Here is a 20990-nt window from a genome sequence, read left to right on the forward strand (position 1 = left end):
ATCGATGTGTGATTGGTTGCTCCTCCGTAGCCGGAAGTGACGATACTGTCACCGGCTGCCCCGGCTCTGTGGAAGCTTGGACTTTCCGCAGCACCCAGAGGCCGCTGCTGGGCAGGTACATCAGGACAGTGGAAGCTGGGGGGGGGAGGTGTAGGTGGGCCTGGGACAGCCGAGGCGCCAGGGGCAATGGAAGAGCAGGGAGCTTAAGAAGGGAGGGCGAGATGACTAGAACCCCAAGGACTCGGAGTTCCCCAGGTTAGAGGTGCTAGAAGTGACTGAGCGTGGGACAAACCGCGTGGGTGGGGGGGGGGGGGAGGTGTGCGCGCGCTCTGCGGGGGGCGGGGGACGGGGCCCTGGAGCCCTCGCCTGTGCTCTCCCGAGGGCAGAGGCAGGGGCACGGGAGCCCGGATCCCTGGACTCCTGTCTCTTTTTAAGTGCAGTTCCTTCCTCCTCTCCCTTAGCTTCCTCCTCTCCCTTAGCTTCCTCCTCTCCCTTAGCTTCCAAGGGTTGAGGCCTGACAGCCCTGGGGGAGGGAAGTGAAGTGGGTTGGGATCTGTTCGCAGTAGTCCAGACAGCAAAGTGCCAAGTTACAGCTGGTGCCTTGACCATGAACCCGGTCGACCTCTCTCACATTACCTAGGGCTACCCCATTTTTACTTTAAACTCAACAAACATTGGTTAAACACCTAACTTGTTCAGGTGACTGGCGAAAACCAAACTAAACAAACAGCTCCTGGTTTCAACAAACCTAACATCCTGCAACCTGTACAACCAATAAATATAAACACCCCCACCCACTTTGAGCTGTTTCCTCTTCTAAGACGCTAAAGATCTTTTGAGTTCCTAGTTCTATTCGAAAAGCCAAATGGGATCCATAACCCTGCTTCTGCTCTTCTCACTACCTATGCCATAATAGCTTAATAGCTAGTCATGTGCCTTTCTCATTCCTGCTGCTTCTTGTACATGAGTTGAATTTCTTACTTACTTGTCTAGCTCTTTACCCTCTCTCACCTGAGACAGAGGCCTTTGATTGGTGAGCTTTCGCTTTATCTTGTTAAGGAACCAATCCCCCATATCACTTCCCAGTCAACTCTCCTTGATGTAAGTTCTTTGAAGAAAGGGGCTGTGTTGGTTGCTTGTATTTGTATTCCCGAACTTAATACTGCCAGACATTTAGTAAGCACTTTAATAAATGCATTATCTGTATAGCCGTGTCCTATGTCCACCTATCAGTCAATCAGTGAGCATTTATTAAGTGCCTGCTGTGTTCCAGGTACTGTGCTAAAGCCTGGGGATAGAAAGAAAGGCAAAAGACAGTCCATGCCTTCAAGGAACTCACAATCTAATGAAGAAGACAACTCACAAAGAGGTGAAAAGATAGGGGGAGGATGCAGAGAGAGGACAGAATGAAGTCCTGAGGCCAGGTGGCCACTATTCTTTTGGCACCTCTTCAGACTAAAGTGTTCCATTCAGGAACACCCAAACCAGTTAGGCATTTCTTCATGACCTATTGTCAGTGGAGGAGTCTTGAAAGATGAAGAGGATGAGATGAGCTAATGTTATTTCTTTTTTCAAAAAATGGAAGAGGTTAGTCTTCAGCCTAGAGGGTGGTGAGCTTGCTTTTGGTTTCTTGTAAAATTCTAGAACACATTAAAGAGGGGATTTGTGACCATTCAGAAAGGGAAGTGTCTATCGCTAAGAGCTATCATCACTTCATCAAAAACAAGTCATGACAAATTAATTTCACTTCCTTTTTTTGATAGGTTTCTAGTTAGATAAACTAAGGGAATGGTACAAACATAGTATACTTGGGTTTCAGCAAGACATTTATTTGACAAAGTCTCTTATTCTCACCTTGTGGATAAGATAGAGAAATACGGCTAGCTAGATATTTGTATAATTAGGTGGATTTGGTTATATGAGTAGACCTAAAATGTCATTAGTAGATTAAGGGAGGTATCTCAGGGAGTGCTGCAAGTGTCTGACCTTGGCCCAATACTGTTTAACATTTTTAGCAATGACTTGGATGAAGGTGTGAAGGTCACACTTCTCAGATTTGCAGATGATAGGAAGCTTTCAAGGATAGTTAACAGAGGAGGGCAGAGTTATCCCCCCCCCAAAAAAAAAGACCAGATAGACTGTAACAATGGGTTATTTCTATTATGAGGAAATTGCGCTAAATGTAAAGTAGTGCACTTGAGTTTAAAGAATTAAATGTAGAAGTAGATGATGAGAGAGGTGTCTCTTTGAACAATGCCTGATGTGAAAAGGATGGAGAGGTTTTAGTGAACCTGGAGTTCAATATGAAGCAACATTGTTGCATACATATTACTTCTTTGGTACTTTGCTGTTACATGATAGCCAAAAAAGTCAGTGCTATTCTAGGTTGCATTAAAAGAGGCCTAGAGAAGTAACTAGAGGTGACAGTCCCCATGCTCCGCCTTGGTCAGACCACATTCGGAGTATGGTGTTTAGTTATTGGAACTAATTTTTAGGAAGGATATTGGCAAGCTAGAGTGTGTTCAGAAGACCGTAAAGGGCTGAAGATTTTACCACAGGAGGATCAATTGAAGAAAGGGGCTATATTAGGCTGAAGAATAGAAAAATTGAGACATGGTAGCTGTCCTTGAATATTACAAAGATCTGTCATGTGGAAGAAAAATTGGGTTTCTTGTGCTTGCCACCAACCCCCTCACTAAATGCAGATTTAAGAGCAAAGATGGAAACTGCAGAAATAACAGATTTCAGTTGAGATAAGGAGAAAAAAATTTCCTAAGGATTAAAGCTGGCCAAACACCGAGTAAACTGCCTAGGGTAGTGCTGAGTTCCCTATCTCATGAAATCTTCAAGGGGAGAATGTGTTACATCTTGTCAGAAATACTGTAGTGAGATTCGCTTCAGGCAGTGTTTGACTAAACAGTTCTTCTAATTCTCAGATTCTTTCACCAAGTGTGTAGTGAAGCAGTGGTACCACTGGCTTTTTGCCAGATTGGGAAGAGGTTGGGGGGACCATATCAAAACCTTCCCCGGAGCCTCTCTGTTGGCCTCTAAGGGAGAAGTATGCGATGGTGGTCAGTATAATGAACAGGACTTTTGAGCTGTGATCCTGGCCTGGTCTTATAGTGTCAGTTGCTTGCCCAATCTGAGTCTCATTTTAGCTCCCTGAAAATGAGATTTGATCACCAGTCAGCAGCTTTGAAAATGATTCTAATGTTTCTTGCTTACCTCTGCTTATCCCCACCCCCAGGATTCAGGGAGGATACAGCAGGATACCATTTCTCCTGTTGCTACCTACAGATATGCAACCAGAGCCCTGAATCTCCATTGCCCACAGAAAAAGTGATGCTGCTTCTGCTTCGGCACAAGATGAGCCTGATGTGGCCAACTTGCCTGGGAGTGCAGCCCCACAAGGAGACCAGGTGGGAACAGATGGATACCTAATAGAAAGAGCAGGGGCCACCAGAGTGACTTGCAGTGGGTTTATATGAGAGAATTGAAAAGAAATATTCTTCCATGCCTTACCTTCCTCCCCCCCTCCCCTAACATCCAAGAGAAGAAAAGAGCTAGGGTGGGATTTCCTTTGAGTAGCAATCAGGTATTTTTCTAGTGGTTTATGAGAACAACATGTACTTTCTGAACTTCAGATTGGGGGAATGGAGTAGGAGAGCATTGTGCCTGACAGTGGTACAGAAACTTGCCTAGTGGCCTAACATCATGGGAGTTTTCCCAGTCTTCTTAGGAGAAGTCATCCAACTCTTGTTGGACCTAACCTGACCCCCATACTCCTGTATGGATCCTTTGGTCAGGGCTAAGTGTACATGAGGGTAAAGGACCAGATATATCCTTATCTATTTGAGAGAATATTGCTAGCCATGAGCCCACTACCATCTCTCTCCTCTCAGACTATTCTAGACAGCAGCTCTCCCCTCTCTCTGATGCGTTTGTTCTGTCTGCAGCCTGCCGCTCTGATGCCGAAGGGGAGGCAGAAAGTGCAACCATGGAGTGCTGCCCTGGAGCCCTCCCTGAGCCTGCCTGCCTGCCTCTGGCTGGCAGTAACTGGCTTCTTCTTGTTGGTTCCCTTGGTCATGGCCCTAGAACTAACAGAGACAGTTGGGCCTGAGGCCCAGGGTCCTAGGGGGCTGAGCTGGGCTGTACTCCTGGACAGGATGGAGGGTGAGGGCAAGGAAGAGAGTGAGGAGCAACAGGCAAATGCCCTGGCCCAGGCTGCAGGGCTGCTGAATGCCGGACGCATTGGGGAACTTCAGGGGCACTATCTCTTCATCCAGCCCCCTGGCCACATTGGGGTCCAGCAGGAGGAAGCTGCCCGACAGCAGGCCGAGGCAGTGTTGTCTGGGCATGAAGCTGTGCGTTGGCATTCAGAGCAGCGGTTATTGAAGCGTGCCAAACGCAGCGTGCTCTTCAATGACCCCAAGTATCCACTGCAATGGCATCTGGTGAGTTTAGCCCTTTCCTGCTGTCCACTTTGGATAGGTACCCTCCAGGTATTTACCAAGAGTTCTTGCTTTGTAAGTGGACTGTTCCACAGACCGATGTGTAAAGCAACTTTTACATAATATGAATTTGCCTGCAGCCATGGAGGGAAGGGGCCAGCGCATGGTTCAAAGATGTGGGGGGCTAGAGACAGAGAAGTGAGAAAAGGAAGAAGAACACAGGGCCAAAGCCAGCCACATGGCGGGGTAAACATATGGGGGCCAGACAATGATGGGCAACATATTGGGGCAGGGGACAGATCTGAGGTACCTGAGACTTGTAGGGGCCAGATGGGTGGGTGGAGCTTGCAGTGAGGTCTCCTCTCTCAGTATAGGGGCCTCAAGCCCTGCCCCCGATAGGGTGGTATCTCCACCTGTGCATTCTTCTGCTTTCACTTGGAGGGGTTTTTTGGGGAGTGGGTTGGTAAGAGGCCACAGAGTGCTGAGCTGAGGGGCAAGAGAGAGCGTTGGATTGTACAGTAAAGTTAACATTGATTTTTTTTTTTTGGAATGGGGATTTCTTTCAGAGTTTGCATAATGCAAATTTACATAAAGCTGCACCTTTGGGGTAGTTAATAAGACCGAAATCTTATCAATACTCAGTTGCCTGTTTTGCTCGAGGGAGTATTTCAGTGGTTTGGAGCCAGAGCTGTTCTACTGGGTTAGAGAAAGCTACACCCCTCTGGCTTGCCCCTTCCTCTGCTCACTGCCTTTAATCCAGCTCAATAGGATAACACTAAACTTTTCAGGAAACTTGTTCTTTGGCAAAGTCCACCCTTGCAGTACCTTCTTTTAGACCTTCCTGGAAGCTATTGGTCCATCCTCCCCTTTCTGACTTTTGAGTTGGTATGGGGGGCAGACTGAGCAGCATCTCCCCCTACCCCTTTTCCACATTACACATCCAGAGTGAGCTATCGAACGTTGTTGTATTGTTGCTGAATCCTTTGCCTTGGAAACAGCCTGTGAACTGGCCTCTTCCCACAGAATAACCGGCGAATCCGAGGCAGAGACATCAATGTGACAGGTGTTTGGGAACGTAATGTGACAGGACGAGGGGTAACTGTGGTGGTGGTGGACGATGGGGTGGAGCACACCATCCAGGACATTGAACCTAACTATGTGAGTGTTCTTGGGTTTCATGGTCACCACATTTCATGCTCCGTCACTTCTACCTCATTTCTCCCAGAGGAATCCTCTCAGCCTTGTGCTCCTTAAAGGCCCCTGGGAGCTGGAATACTGTTCTTTGTTTCTTGCCCTTGCCCCAAGTTGCTCTAAGTTGGCATAGGTCCAACTTAAAGGGTAGCTCCTAACCATCATTAAGGGAAAGCCAACTCAACACACCCTGGTTTCTGGCCCTTTCTGCTGCAGCAAGTAGGAAACGTCACTGCAGGCAATTTCCCTCTCCCTAGAGCTTAATGTGCATGCTTAGTAGGGAGAGTATCCTACCAAAACCTGCCCTTTAGGTAGTCTCACCACTAGCCAAAGGAAGCTTAAATTCTTTTTCATTCCTCCATATGTCAGGAAGATAGGCAGTCATCTGGAAGAGACAGGAGCATAGGATGCCACTTAAGAGCCCAGACTTAGTTGTGCCTCCCTTATTCCTATGCTCTAATCTTACCTCAGAGCTCTCTCTAGGTAGCAGTACCTGAAAGATCATCCATCCCAAACTTTGTGCATTATGGTAGAGAAAACAAACCCAGAGGTGCAGAGTGAGTTTGTCCGTGGTTCCAGAGCTTGTTAACCCAAAAGTAGACAGTGCCTATCTTTTCCTTCTCTCCGAGCTGAGTGAACTATGCCCTGCCACAAAGTTTTAGTGGGGTGGAAATGATCAGTATATCCTGTGTTCTTTGCCCATCTGACTGAAACCACTGGTTCATTAAAGTAATCTGTTCTTCCTCCCTCTGCCACCAGCTAGTGAGTAACTTAAGGCCCTTTCCTTCCCCACCCTATCCTGTTTCAGAGCCCCGAAGGCAGCTATGACCTCAATTCTAATGACCCTGACCCCATGCCACACCCAGACGTGGAGAACGGAAATCATCACGGCACTCGTTGTGCCGGTGAGATCGCCGCTGTGCCCAACAACAGCTTCTGTGCCGTGGGGGTAGCGTACGGGAGCAGGATCGCAGGTAGCTTGTGTCTCCTTTTCTTTCCTCTCTAGCACTCTGAATACCTTTAGAGTTTCACCTTACACTACTTTGATTCCCCCTGCAACACTTAGAACGATCTCAACTGAAAGAAATTCAATCACAGCCCAGCTAATACTATTCATTGGTTCCACCAAATATAACTTTAGGCACAACTGGAAGGGGTTGGAGGGAGAGTAGTTGTAAATAGGAAATGTGTTTGCAGGGGTCAGTGGGGGGTTAGGAGGGTGGAGACTGGCAGAGTGGCTCGAGTAGCCTTAGAAATGGAAGAGGGAAGTATGGGCATGAGGCTGAACACAGTGGAACCAAAGATGGGAATTGTGGTCATGCTGGCCCTAGGACTGTGTGGGAGTTGAATGTGGTAGATGGGTTATAACCCTAGGCAAGGAGAAGTGAGGAGGGAGAGCTAGAAGCAGTGGAGGCACCAGGCTGAGCAGCCAAGACAGGATTTAACACAGCAGGAACAAACACACACTAGGCAATAAACCTGAGCAATTGTGCTGTGCCTGTATTTAAAGTACTCCAGAAGTATTTCTTGGTTGGTTAACAAATGAGTGAATGGTCAAGGAGGTGTCTTTCTTCCCCTAATGATTCCCTGAGTAAGGCAGAGCCCCAGTGGTGATCAAGGTGTTCTGTCTCCCTGGTCTGATGAGGCTCCTTTTGTACCAGCTTACCTAGCTCCTGCTCTGGTGGTAATAGGATAACAAAAATAATAACACCTGGTATTTATGAAGTGCTTAAAAGTTTGCAAAGTACTCTATATATATATATATATATATAATCTCAGTTAAGCCTCATAACTATTCTGTGAAGCAGGTACTATGGGTATTATTATCCTGATTTTACAGATGAGGAAACTGAGTGATTGTTTTCATGGTCAGACAGCTAGTAAGTGTCAGAGGCAGGATTTGAACCCCAGTCTTCCTGACTCCACATCAGGCTCTGTCTAGTACACCACGATGTCCTGTTTTTCCAGGGTAAGCTGAGCAGTTCTGCCTTTCACATAGGGTATTCCACAGCCCCCAAAGAAAACCACCTTCATCTCAATCCTTGTCTACCTAACCAAAGTGACTCCTTATTGTAATAAATACTTGTTAATGCTTAGTACTTTAATTGTACTCTTATTTCCCAGCAGAGGGCAGTATCCTTCTGCAAATGAGGCAACTTTTAAAGCCAGAAGGGAAGGGATCCAACTATTTTTTTTCCCTAGGTCCATACAACTTCACTCCTTCAGAGAAGAAGTACTGTGTTTCTCCTGTTTTAGAGGGGGAAATTTAAGCATCTGCCCGAGGTGTACAGTAGACCAGTAAAGCCAGGAAGACAAATGGGTCTTCATTTCCTAGCCAAAGTTCCTCCCAACAGACTTCAGTCTCAAAGACTGGCACTAAGATGGAATTGGGATACTTTGGATACCTTCTCTCCTCCCACCGCCCTATTTTTCCAATGCCCAGGTATCCGGGTGCTGGATGGGCCCTTGACCGACAGTCTGGAGGCTGTGGCGTTCAATAAGCACTATCAGATCAATGACATCTACAGCTGCAGGTAAGAGGGAAGAATTGAAAGTCTGGAGCAGGGGCTTGGGCACCAAGGCCAGGCTAGGCAAGTCCCAGTGAGTAAGTGATTCATCTACTCTGGGCACAGGTATGCGCTACACTCAGACCCTTACAGCTGAAAGAGACCTTAGAAGACTGAGTTCCAGAGGGCTCAAGGGACTTAGCCAGGGTCACACAAGTACTAAGTGGCAGAAGGGACTCAAATTCATCTGATCAAGCGATTTACCCAAAACTGCAGCTAGCAAGTAGCAGAACTGGAACTTGAACCCAGGTCCTCATATTTTACATCTAGTTGTTCTCACCACAACATACTGCTTCATTTTCCTATTGTCCACGACTCATAGCTACATGGTTCCCCATCCAAGCCCAGTCCTTAGGTCCATGGGCTACCCTGATAAACCAATCCCTAGTCTAAGGAATTCTCAGACCTTCTCCAGAGTGCTACCCCTGTGCTGCACTATTCCATCTAAGCTCCAAGAGAAGAGAGCATTTTCCCCTCCAACCACAGGACAAAAGAAATCTTAGCATCACATCCTTGCCTTTTACACACACATACACTCGCTTTCTCTCCCTCCTTCACCCTCCCCCCCACCTCTCTCCCCCTCCCTCCCTCCCCCCTTCCCTCCCTCTCTCCCTCCTTTAGACCATAGCAGGGGTTGTCAGAGGAGTGCTAGAGTTGGACTTTTCCTATAGGATCAGTGGAACTTGTCACCCAGATAGAGCTAGGACAATATCAACAAGGGTATATGTTTCCTTTCAAAGAAAGAGCAGAGAGCTCCCCTGCTCAACACTCAGGACTTCTTATACAACACACCCTAGCTAGAGATTCTTCCTTCTGGACGACGGCTAAGATTACCCAAGCAAGATGAGGAACAATGTTCTCCCTTTCCCTACCTTCATTATTCTCTGTCTCTGTCAGGACCTGACTAGATTTGCTTCTCAGTACACTAGGCCTAAGAAAATCATTCAATTTAAGGGACAGTTAAAGCTGTCCCAAATTTGGAGGGTTTCACTCTGAGGAGGAAGGACTTTAGATCATATCAACCATTTCTATACCATTATTTTCCCATCTTTAAAGTAGAAGGCATTGATCTTGATAAGCAGGGAAAAGCCTGGGTTTGTTCCAATATCCCTGTCCTTTCAGACAGTGCAAATGTTCTAGACTCCCTGGAGGGACAAAAAATGCAGAAGGAATAGATGGTCTGGTAAGTGTAGGAGGTCTGAGGGCTAGCTCTAGGTAGAATTTTCACTGCTGTCTCTCAACAGCTGGGGACCAGATGATGACGGGAAGACAGTAGACGGACCCCATCAACTTGGACAGGTAACAAGGAGCTAAAGTCCAAACCCTTGGAAACATAACATTCCCACTGTCACTGCTCTAGTGAGATTACTACCAAGCATCAATGCCAGACTTTACCTTCCAGCTCTGGCACTTCCTTTCATGGAAGGGAAATAAGGAGAAATGGGCCTAGAGCAAGGGGAGTGGGAAATGCTTTGAGGATTCTAATCTTAATTGCTTTTCCCACCCAAAGTAGCAAATAAGCAAAGAGCACCCACAGAACTCTTTTTCTTGGTCGTAACTTTCTTTAGCCACGCTGCTTGCCAGGCCCTCCTTGAATTTTGACTGAGGAAGAGTGGATCTTATGTAGGAGTCTTTCAGGTCAAGCATTTAGGGCCTCTCATGCTGAAGCCCCAAAATTTCTGCTTCTCAGGCTGCCTTACAACATGGAGTGATTGCTGGTCGCCGAGGATTTGGGAGTATCTTCGTGGTGGCCAGTGGCAATGGGGGACAACACAATGACAACTGCAACTATGATGGATATGCCAACTCCATCTACACAGTCACCATAGGTAGCACACCAATATTCCATGTCTGTGTATCTAGGCAGTTTTCTGTGTTTCACTCTCCATGTATGTTATTGAATCGGGGTGGGGCGGGGCAGGGTGGGACACACGCATTTCAGTGCCTTAGAGTATGTCTTTGTGTGTCCCAACCTTTGCAAGGAGTGGCATTGCAATGTAGTGACGTGAACACAGGACTTGGAATCAGAGGGCCTTGGTTCAAGTCCTCACTTTTCTACTTACTACCTATATGACATTGACCAAATAACAGAGCTTCTTTGGGCCTCATTTGTAAAACGAAGGCATTGGACTAGATGACCGCTAAGGTCCCTTGAATAGACCTCTCCCCGTAAGGTTTCAGGACCTCTGTAGAAGTCTTAGTGATCAGAAAATTCTTTTAGCCATTATCTCAAGTGCCTCATTGACTAAATCTGTATTTCGGCATACCTTTCCGTAGGCCCTCTGTCATGAGAATGGCTGGTATATGACTGACCTACTTTTTTTACTCAGAGGCCGTAGTGTGCTGTAATACCAACTCCCTTGAGTTATCAAGACGTGGTTTCAGGAATGGCATACTCTTGGATGTCTGAGATTGCCATTTTAAGTGAGGTTCTTTGACACTCAAGTGCCCATGGGATGGGGCTATCTAGCTGCTCTTGGCTTAGTTCAGGCATCCCAGGTAATACTCTGCAGCACAGTGGATACGATACATTTGTAGCCTAGAAGGAGGCCAGGCACAGAGTTAACCTTTGATCTTAGTTTCCCGTTTTTCTGTCCTTCGCCCAGGTGCTGTAGATGAGGAGGGACGTATGCCATTCTATGCAGAGGAATGTGCCTCCATGCTGGCTGTCACCTTCAGTGGTGGGGACAAGTTGCTGCGAAGTATTGTGAGTAGATAGCTTTCTATCTTCACTCTGCCTTGCCTCTACTTCAGCCTCAAGCTAGCTGCTTTTATATCTCTGTCTTCTCCCCTTCTCAGTTCCAACCTTCAACTGTCTCATTCCTAATAGATAAGTACTCCTGGGCTCCAGTTTTGCTTGGAAAACCAAGTCTGGGAATTCTTTGATGTTTCCATCTTGGTACATGACTGATGATGGAGACTTCAAGTGACTCACAGAACCTTAGGGTTGGAAAGGCCCTCAGAGGTCACATAGCCCAATTTGTACCTGAATAGGAACCCCACTACAATATTCACTCTTACAGGGGAATGCATCTTGAGCTTATACCTTTGTCACTTCCACCTGTTGTTCCTAGTTCTTCCTCCTGAGATCAAACAAAATAAGTGTGATTTCTCATCTATATGACAATTCTTCAAATACTTGAAGATTGCTGTCATATCTTTCCTTAAGTCCTTTCTCCAAGCTAAACATCCCCAGTTGCTTTGAACAATATTATAACATTATGGTTTCCAGTTCTCATACTATCTCAGTCATCCTCTTAGACATGATTCAGTCTTTCAATACCCTCCTGAAATTGGGAGCCCAGAACTGAAAACAATAATCCATATGTGGATGGTTGCTGTGTCACCCTGCTAACTTGTAAGGAATGCTATTTAGTTCACTAAAACCCCGTCTTTTTCATTTGAACGGTTATCTAGCCATTCTTCCCCTGGCCTTTACTTGTGCCATTGTTTTGGGGTTTTGTTTTGTTTTTAACCAAGTATAGCATTTTACATTTATCCCTATTAAATGTCATCCTGCGAGGCAGTGTTATAGTGGTTCAAAAGCCAGCCTCAGAGTCAGGAAGACCTGAGTTCAAGTCTTACTTATGGCACACGCACTGGCTCTGTGACCTTGGGCAAGTCATTTTACCTGTCATTTCCTAGGCAACTCTCTAAGACTGTAGCTCACAGAGCACATGCCTCTCTGATCTTGTTGAGGGAGTTTCTGTATCAGGAGTCCCCTAAACCAATAAAATCGCAGGTCTGGTCCAAAAAAAAATTCATGTTATTAAGGATTTGGCCTATTATTCTAGCCTATTGTAATATTTTTGTATCCCGAGTTTGTCTAATAATAAACAGTATTGCTTACTTTCTGTGTTAGCTATCCTTCCCAGTTTTATGTCGTCTGAAGATTTAATATGCTATGTCTATCCTCATCTAAGTCACTGATTTAAAAAAAAAGTTGGCTAACATAAGGCTGTTTTGACAGGTCCCTGTGGCACCCCACCATAGACATACCTCCTTCCGGGTGTCATAGATCTGTGATTCTTTGGGTCTAGTGATAGATGTAAACTAGTTCCCTAGGCAGAGTGCTTCCTGAGGTGAGAGCGATGACTGAATGAATCTTCCCTCATTTATAACAAGAGTTCTTAACCTTTTTGGAGTCATAGACCCCATTTGGAATCCTCTGGAACCCTCAGAATAATGTTTTTAAATAGATAAACTATATGAATACAAAGAAAGTCAATTAAATTGAAATAGTTATCAAAATGTTTTTAAGGAAGACTTCAATGCACTCCTCCAGATGGAGCCATAGCACATGAGGGATCAAAGGAAAAAGAGCACAGCCTGCCTGATCTATCGGGTCCGAGCCCCGCAGGATCTTTCAAAGGGCTCCAAGTCTAATTCTCTGCAACATGTTGAGCTCTAGTTCAGCCCTAACAAGCCCAAGTTGGGACTAAGGACACAATTTTAGGGCTTCCTGTCTGCTTCTTTTTGCCTATTATAAAGACAAAAGGAGGCTTAGGTCCAAGGGTCTCCATCCAGGGCTGGGCTTGAGCCAAGCAGTGTCCAGTTGCTCCAGTGGTTCTTGTCTCAGTGGTCCTTGAGGCCTATAGGGTCTGGACCATTTTGTCTCCATTATCAGATTCATTTTCCAAAACTTGATTTTTTTTATGCCAAAAAATTACTTCTGATCAACACAATGTTCCTGGGTTTCATGCCAGGCAACCTCCCCAGGGAGGGAGGGGAATTAAATGGAATAAGGCCACCAAGAAGGATTCTGTTGAACAGGCCAGACTCTGTGGATAGAATAGAAGGGCAACCTTCCTACCAAAGGCAGACTAAATTAGCAATATCAAGAGCATTCTTTCCACCCAAACTCAACTATATTCTTTCCCCCTAGGATAAAGAGATAAGCACGACGCCATCCCATTATTTAAGGCGTTTTTGCTTCCTGTTACTCCCATTCTGAGTACGGTACCCACCTTCCACAGACCTCGCTGTGACTTCCCCCAGAACACAGCATCCCATCCCCCATAGGTCTACCTTCAAGACAGAGCATTTCAAACAAGAATGGCCCTTAAAGATCTTCTCATCCAGCACCCCTCGTTTTATACATGGAAATCCAAAGATGTTAAATGACTTTTCCAAGGCCAGGTAACAAGTGGCAATATGGGGATTTAAACTCTGTCTTCTGACTTTAAATCCTCTTTGCCTAATTTGTCCAGAAATGACAAGAAGGTTCATTTCATTGAGAGCTTCCATCTTGGGAATGTTTCTTACCCTGGGAACCTCATCAGTTTGCATTCATCACTGGTGTCCATCTAGTGACACAAGGCATCAAGGTAGAGCTGTCAGCCTGTGTAGAGAGGTACACATACTTTCTGATTCTTAGCTGCCCATTTGAACTTTCCCTCTTCTATCTACATTGCCTTCAGGAGCCGTTTAGTTGCTGGAGCAGCCACAGGAAAGTTCATGGACTTCACAGTTCAGGGATCCAGACTGTCACTGGAAGACTGTTTCCATAAGAGGAAGAAATTAATCTCCTTCCTGGCATAGATGGGGCTTCCCACTCTTGTCGGGGCTGTGACTTGGAGAGTTTTTCCTTCTCTTCTGGGAGTGCTGTTTTTTAGTGCAATTCACAGCTGTTGGCAGCTGCTGTGACAGCTGGAAGAGAGGCAGCAAGTAAAATGGAGAGAGGGTAGTTCTTGGCAGAGGCCAGCATTATAGTATCTGACCCAAAGGGAAACCTGAGAGAGGGAAAGATCCTGGCACAAGCACCTCAAAATCTGAGAGTCCACCCCCATAACCCAACCATGTAGCTCAGGAAACTGAAGTAGGATCCCACCAGGCCTAAGAACATAGGTTCTTCAGAGTCGGAAGAAATAGCATAGGTTTGATGCCAGGACAGATGACTTAAAATATTTCTCCCAACTCCAAATCCTTTTCTTGCTACCACTTTCCCAGCCTCAGGTAGAGAAAAGATGAGTCAGGGAGAAGGGATGTCAAAGATATCCTTTGGATAAGAGAATCATCAAGGCCCTTAAGCATCTTATCCTGATGACTTCAATAAGGCCACGGTAGAAGCCAAGAATAGATGGCAGGACCCTGGCCTCAGGCTGAGCTAGCCAGGGAGGAAGCAGCTCTGTCTCCCCCAGAACAAACTCTCTTTGTTTCCACTGATGTCGCACTGGTCCCCACAACTGGGCTGCCAAGATGGTTTCTTTTGTCGTCCTCACTCCAGCTAAGGCCCAGGAGCTTTCCCAGACATTTCCTCTATTTTGCTTGTTGGGGGATTGGGGTAGTTAAAGCCTGAGGTGGTTTAAGAGCAAGGATCAGGAAAATGTTGTCTTGTGTTTCAGGCTGCATTCGTATCACACATGCACACACACACCTACTTATATTTGTCATGTTCCTTTTCCCATGGTTCTCCTGTACTTGTGCTTCCAAGGGGAAGGGGAGGAGAATAAACATTCATGCAGCACCTACTGTGTGCCAAGCATTGTGCTAAGTGCTTTTTGCAAATATTATCTCATTTGGGGTTAAAAGACCTCTGCTTTTACTGAGTTGCTAGAGAAATCTAAATGTTCTAGCTGAGAAACTCCTCTGATTAGGGAAAAGCTGGGCCCTGAAGATCTAGTCATATGCCTATTACTTCTTCCCAGCTGATGCTTGAGGTTAACTCCATTTCTTGCCCCCTTTTCTTCCCTTGACTGTTTCCTAGGTGACCACTGACTGGGACCTGCAAAAGGGCACAGGCTGCACTGAGGGTCACACAGGGACCTCAGCAGCAGCCCCCCTGGCAGCCGGTATGATAGCCTTGATGCTGCAGGTGAGGCCATGCCTCACTTGGCGTGATGTCCAGCACATCATTGTCTTCACAGCTACCCAGGTAAGGGACTGATGGGTAGGCAAGGAAGCCAACCCAACTCAGAGCTGAATAGCTGTGGAGACTGGGTTTCTGGTGTCCTTTTGTTCCCAGGGGCCCATGGTTGCCAGGTAGCCACACATTCCAAGCTGTGTCTAGGCTTTAGTGCCTATGTTATACAGCATAATAGAAAGGAAGAAATACCAAATTGGGAGTCAGAAGATCTGGATCCAAATTCTGGCTCTGCCATTTACTAGCTGTGTGACTTAGCACAAGTTAGGGCTGCTTCCTTGACTTCAGGTTCCTCATATCTAAATGAAGGGATTGGTCTTCAATGCTTATTTCTTAGTTGCATGTAGATAAGATAAGTTAGAATGCTGTGTTCTGAACCTGGAGTAGGTATGAGAAACCTAGTCTTCTCTCTAAGTCAAAATTCATACGTCTGCCCCTGATTGACCTGAGAAGTAGGGCTTTGGCTAGGTTCCTTGACTATGGTACCTGTATATTCTTGCTCCAAAAAAAACTTGTCCTAAACATCATGAGACTTATTCTAGGACATCCATCCTTATGACCTTATGGGAGAGCTGGATGGTGATGGCTCTGTTACAGAGAGAGTTAAACTCTTCAGCTTCCATCCAAAGGTTAAGGTTCTCACTAGGTCTGGATCCTTTTCAGTATGAAGATCGCCGTGCAGACTGGGACACCAATGAGGCCGGCTTCAGCCACAGTCACCAGCATGGCTTCGGTTTGCTCAATGCTTGGAGGCTTGTCAATGCTGCCAAGGTGAGCAATGAGCCTTTCATTACCTACCTGAGTGGGGAAATAAAAGAGTTAAGAGAATCTCCTAAGTCCAGAGAAGCCAAAAATAGGAAGACAGAGTAGACCTACAGAAACCCTTTGTATATGCCCAGAGGTATATACCATAAGAAAAGCTCTAGGAACATACCTAGAGGAACATACCCTAAGTGCTCTATCATGTTGAAAAAAAAAAAAAAGAGAATTGTTAGGGTAATAAAAAGTGAAATGCTTCCAAGGGTGTTCTTGATGTCACTCTGTGACAGTTATTGGTCCTTAATATGAATTTAAATTCATATTAAGACTCAAACACTCAACCCAATTGTCCATTTTACAGAAAGAAAAACTAAGTCCCAAGGCTGAATCTGGATCTCCTAAGCTATCAGTAGCAGGACTCTTATCAAAAGCCTCCTCACTCTCAGAGTGTACTATTTCTCATCTTTGTTTCAAGGCCTAACTTCTACTTCTTGTTCATTAACCTGGAGTCATAGGGAGTATTAGAAGACCCCCCCTAGCAATTTGTGAAGGGTGTAGGGAGGGAGTGTTAGGAAAAGGAAAAAAGTAGAGATCCCCTTTAAAGACTGGATTCAGGCAGTTGAAAGCTATATTCTATAGGGCAATCTACATAATGTCAAATAGTGTGTTTGTTAACCTGTGTTTATTCTCTGCTTACTTTCTGCTTTCCTTTAAAAGATCTGGACATCTGTCCCTTACTTAGCTTCATACATAAGTCCCATGTTAAAAGAGAACAAGAGAATCCCATTGTCCCCCCACTCCCTGGAAGTCCTGTGGAATGGTAAGTAGCCAGCAGAGAAAGGGTTAATGTTAATCTTGGTCTTGAAGTTTGGGGTGGGTGGTGTAGAAGTTAAGCCAGTTTCCCCTCCCCCGTTGGGAGGGCTGAGATCCAGCCAAACCTGTGCAGTTTTCTTTGACCATTTTAGGACATGTTGCTGCTTCTGAGTTGGCTGGCCCTTTGCTGCTTAAACAAGACCTTTCTCTTTAGCTGCTACTAGTGGGAAGGGAGTAGCTAAACAGACCATTGGAGAGGCTGGGTAGGAGGGGTGGGATTAGGGCAGAAAGAGACTAGACAGAGCTTAGGGATGGTTCCCTTGAAATCCCAAAGGTCCTTGCCTTGGCTTTCCAGGCCAGGAGTTGTTTGTCCCCTCTCCTTAGTTTATGGTCTATGCTTTAGGTTAGGTTAATGAAAAGGCTTTCCGTTTGGTATTATCCCTACCACCAAGGCTTTTACCTTTGGCTTAGGAAGACCGCTGAGTTCTGTTTTGTTGGGAAATGGTATAGAGAAAGCTAGCAAGGTCTCTCTGGGCCTCCAATCTGTCTCTCCCTGGCTTCAGAGGATCATATCATAGATCTGGAACTGTAAGCGACCTTAGTAGCATGTAGTCCAACCCTATTCATTTTACAGATGAGAAAACTAAGGTATACAGAGGTTAAATGACTTACCCAAGGTCATATAGGTAGTAAATGGCAGAGCCAGTATTTGAACTTAAGGCATAAAAAGTACCCAAGATAAGAACTTAGAGCATTTTCCAAACAGGAGAAAAGGAAGGGAAAGAAGAAAAGGGGTACACATTTATTAAGCTGCCTGTTATGTGCCAGGCACTATGGGAAGTTCTTTACAAGGATTATTTCACATGATCCTCAAAACAACTCTGTGATATAGGGGCCGTTTTTATCTCCATTTTATAGTTGAGGGAACTCTGGCAGACAGTTGGTAAGTGACTTGTTCAGGGTGATACAATTAGCAGGTGTCCAAAGCCCAGCACACTACCCACTGTGCCATCTATCTGCCTGAAATGAGACTAGAAAAATATAACCCTTCCACAGTGATAAAGCTGTCACTGATTCCTAGAGAATGAGGACCTTGGAATAGGTTGGGAATCCCTGGCCTGGCAGTGCCATCTATGTACTGTCCTAATTTGTCCTCTTCCTCCCCTTATGGGAAAGAATTGCTGGAGTTTACAGGATAGTGGACTTGGAATCATTATTCTTAGAGATCTTAGTTCCAGTACTAACTGCTACACACTGCTGTTTGTATCACCATTGGTCATCAGTTTCCTCAATGGTAAAAAGGAAATAATATTTACCTTACCTTGAGGGTTGTGAGAAAAATGCTTTTGAAAACATTAAAGCATTATAGAATTGTTAACATGTCTCAACAGAGACAGCATGACAGAGTGGATAGAAAGCCAGTTTTGAAGTCTGGTAGATCAAGGTTTAAGTACTATGTCCTATGACACTGTTAATAGGACTGTGGATAAGTCACTTGGCTTCTCAGTACCCTAGGAAACTCTCTATAGCAAATGTGCATCACTGAAGGAAATTTGCATTAGGAGTTTCCTAAGAGGAAGAAATCAAGTCTGAGTCCAAAAAAAATTAGAACTCAGCCAGAATTTATAAGAAAGGAGAAGGATCAAAGATATGCTCGGAGTAGGAATGACTTGGGAGAAACAGAAATGAACTAAGAAGTGAAAATGGGCCATTCCCCATTTTAGAAGCTATTTGTGGAGGCAACTGGGCCTCTCTGTCTCCCTCAACTATATCTGCATATTCTTAGTTTTCCACTACATGGAAGAAAAAGTAAGGGTGCGATTCACTTCATTTCTCATAAAAGGAATCCTGCCTTGGAATAGTTAGAAAGCAATTGCCTAGGGCAGAGAAGTGAATGTTCCTGGGAATCTGGCCAGTTGGAGCCCCTTGGCTTTGGGCTCAGGCATCTTTAAGCTGGGGTATCTTTTAACCCTTTCCTACTCTCCAGGACTATTCTCAACCTTTGTGGAGCTAAAGGGAGCAAAATATTTCAAGTCCCCTCATCTGTAATATGATAGGGCTACAATAAATAGATGAGCCTTAACATCCCTTCCAGTTCTCGGGTTTTATGATCCCCAGTGAACAAGAGCTCTTCCTCGATGCATCCAACAAATTTATCCAGATCCTTCTAAGTCTAGGCAGCTCCTTGTTTTTGTCATTAAGGAATATCATATCTAGAGCAGAAAAAAAAATGAAAGGGGGGCAGGATTCATAGAGTATTCTTTGGAGAACAAAGAGTCTATAGACCCTGGGCTCCCTTCCCTGCTGAATGAATGCTTTCCCTAGGATATTACCTAGAGTTCCTTCCAAATAGGAACCCAGCCAGCCAGCAAGTTGCAAACCCCTAGAAGGAAGAATAAGACCTGGCATTGTTGTGATCCTGTCTAGAGCTAGAAGGGAGGTAGGAGAGTCTCATCTTATTCTTTGTCACCCTGACCAGGAGCTCCTTAGGATCTTTGTGACTCTGTTGGCTCCCAGCCTCTCACAAAGCTTCTGTCTCCCTCAGGGAACCTCAGGAGCCAATCCACTTTTCCCCTGAGCCTACATGACTCACTGTCTGGGGGCAGAGGCCATATTTAGTCCTGTGAATGGGAGTAGAGAGGGAATTGAACACTCTTGAGAGAAAAGGGAAGAGTGAAATCAGACCAGACCTTGCAGCTAGCCTCTGCTAAGTGGAGGGTGGGAGGGAATGAGGAGGGAGAGTTCTCCACATCTGCTTCACCTCTTTACTACCTGCTCCTGATACCCCTACAATCTGTCTTTAGTCATTACCACTTCCTTGAATTGCTCCAAGTTCATTAGAGTCCGTCTAATGACTAAATCAAGTGAATTGTTTTTTGAAGTCAGGTAGATCTAGATTTAAGTACTACATCCTATAACACGTATTACTAGTAAGGCTTCTCAGTACCTTAGTACCTTCTCCAGTACCCTCTCTAAAACAGTAAGTTACAGATGGGCATCATTGAAGGGAATTTCTGCATTATGGGTTCCCTAAGAAGATGAAATCAAGTCTAGGCCAAAAAAATTTAGAACTCAGCCAGAGTTTATAAGAAAAGAGAAGGCTCAAAGATAAGCTCAGAGTAATGACTTGGGGAAAGCAGAAATGAACTGAGAAGTAAGAATGGGCCATTCCCCATTTATTCGTAGAGGTGCATCTGGGAATTTGGCCAATTGGAGCCCCTTGGCTTTGAGCTCAAGTGTCTTTAAGCTGGGGTATCTTTTAACCCTTTCTGACTATCCCAATTTTTGTGGAGCCAAAGGGAGCAAAATATCCCAAGTCCTCATCTGATGAGGGAGGATGACATCCTTCCCAGTTCTCAGGAACAAGAACAGAACAAGAAATCTTCCCCCATGTCATCCAACAAGTTTGTCCAGATCATTGTAGATCTAGGCAGCCACTTGTTTTTGGCCTTAGGGAATATGAAGACATTCATCTTTCTTAACTTTGCCAGGTATTGTGCTAAGTGCCAGAGATAGCGTGGAAAAAAAGTGAAGGCCTTTGCCCTCAGGGGGTTTACGCTCTAAAATAAGGAAGTTGGACTCCATCACTAAGATCTGTGATTCTGAGACAGAGGGAAGGTTAAGAAACTCTTTACCAGCCTTCTTTGAAACCTCTCTTTTCCTTTGGCTCCTGTGACACCTGGCTCTGCAGGGAGCTACTTCTCTAACAGGTTTCTTTGTCTCCTCTGCTTGCTTCTCTTCCTACTCCCCAACTCTGGATGTCTTCCAAGGTCTTCAGCCATTTGCCCTTCTCCACTGTGCTTCTTCCTTTATAGAGTTCACCCATATTTATGGCTTCAACTCCCTCAATTGGCCCATGATCACTCTTACTAGTGGAATAGCCACAATTTTCAGATCCTTCACAGTTCAGTCTTCCTTCCTAGTTCAGGGGAGTGGATATGGAACTTGAGGAGGACATCTCGCAGCAGATCCCACAGACTGAAGTCCAATGTACATATATACAGTGTCACTCTGAGTCACTGTACACAAATCCACGTTGGATAGATATTCATATACAAGATCTTCTAGTAACTGTTCTTTGTGTCTCACACTCATATACCCTCTTCATACTCCCCACTGCAGCCCCTCTGTTCTAATAGCTTTAGCATAGTTAATCTATTATAGCCTACCCCACAGAACTTGTTTGTCAACTCGAATTTCATTTTCCTCCCCTTGAATACCTTCTGCCAACCTGTCTCCAAATCCCATTCTGTATCTAGAATATTTGTGTTCAGTTATGAGTACCACGTTGTAGGGTAGACATTGATGAGCTGAAGAGATTTCAGAGGAGGATGGCCAGAACAGGAA

The 20990-nt window shown here is 45.3% G+C and overlaps 1 protein-coding gene across 2 annotated transcripts in view; it reads left to right on the top strand.

Annotated features, from left to right (window-relative positions):
* Window positions 1-20: 20 nt before the first annotated feature.
* Window positions 21-20990, top strand: part of PCSK7 (proprotein convertase subtilisin/kexin type 7) — a 29862-nt gene continuing 8892 nt past the window's right edge. Inside the window, exons 1-12 of one of the 2 annotated variants that reach the window (XM_036744540.1) lie at window positions 21-115; window positions 3248-3419; window positions 3957-4454; window positions 5475-5609; window positions 6451-6616; window positions 8086-8176; window positions 9454-9508; window positions 9900-10038; window positions 10816-10916; window positions 14916-15083; window positions 15735-15842; window positions 16548-16650. In XM_036744540.1, the coding sequence (XP_036600435.1) occupies window positions 3969-4454; window positions 5475-5609; window positions 6451-6616; window positions 8086-8176; window positions 9454-9508; window positions 9900-10038; window positions 10816-10916; window positions 14916-15083; window positions 15735-15842; window positions 16548-16650 (1552 nt within the window). In that variant the 5' untranslated portion in view covers window positions 21-115; window positions 3248-3419; window positions 3957-3968. The remainder of the gene's footprint in view (window positions 116-3247; window positions 3420-3956; window positions 4455-5474; window positions 5610-6450; window positions 6617-8085; window positions 8177-9453; window positions 9509-9899; window positions 10039-10815; window positions 10917-14915; window positions 15084-15734; window positions 15843-16547; window positions 16651-20990) is intronic. The other variant, XM_036744541.1, reaches the window with a different exon arrangement.

This window comes from Trichosurus vulpecula, chromosome 2, assembly GCF_011100635.1.
Source record: "Trichosurus vulpecula isolate mTriVul1 chromosome 2, mTriVul1.pri, whole genome shotgun sequence".
In the NCBI taxonomy this organism is placed as follows: Eukaryota; Metazoa; Chordata; class Mammalia; order Diprotodontia; family Phalangeridae; genus Trichosurus; species Trichosurus vulpecula.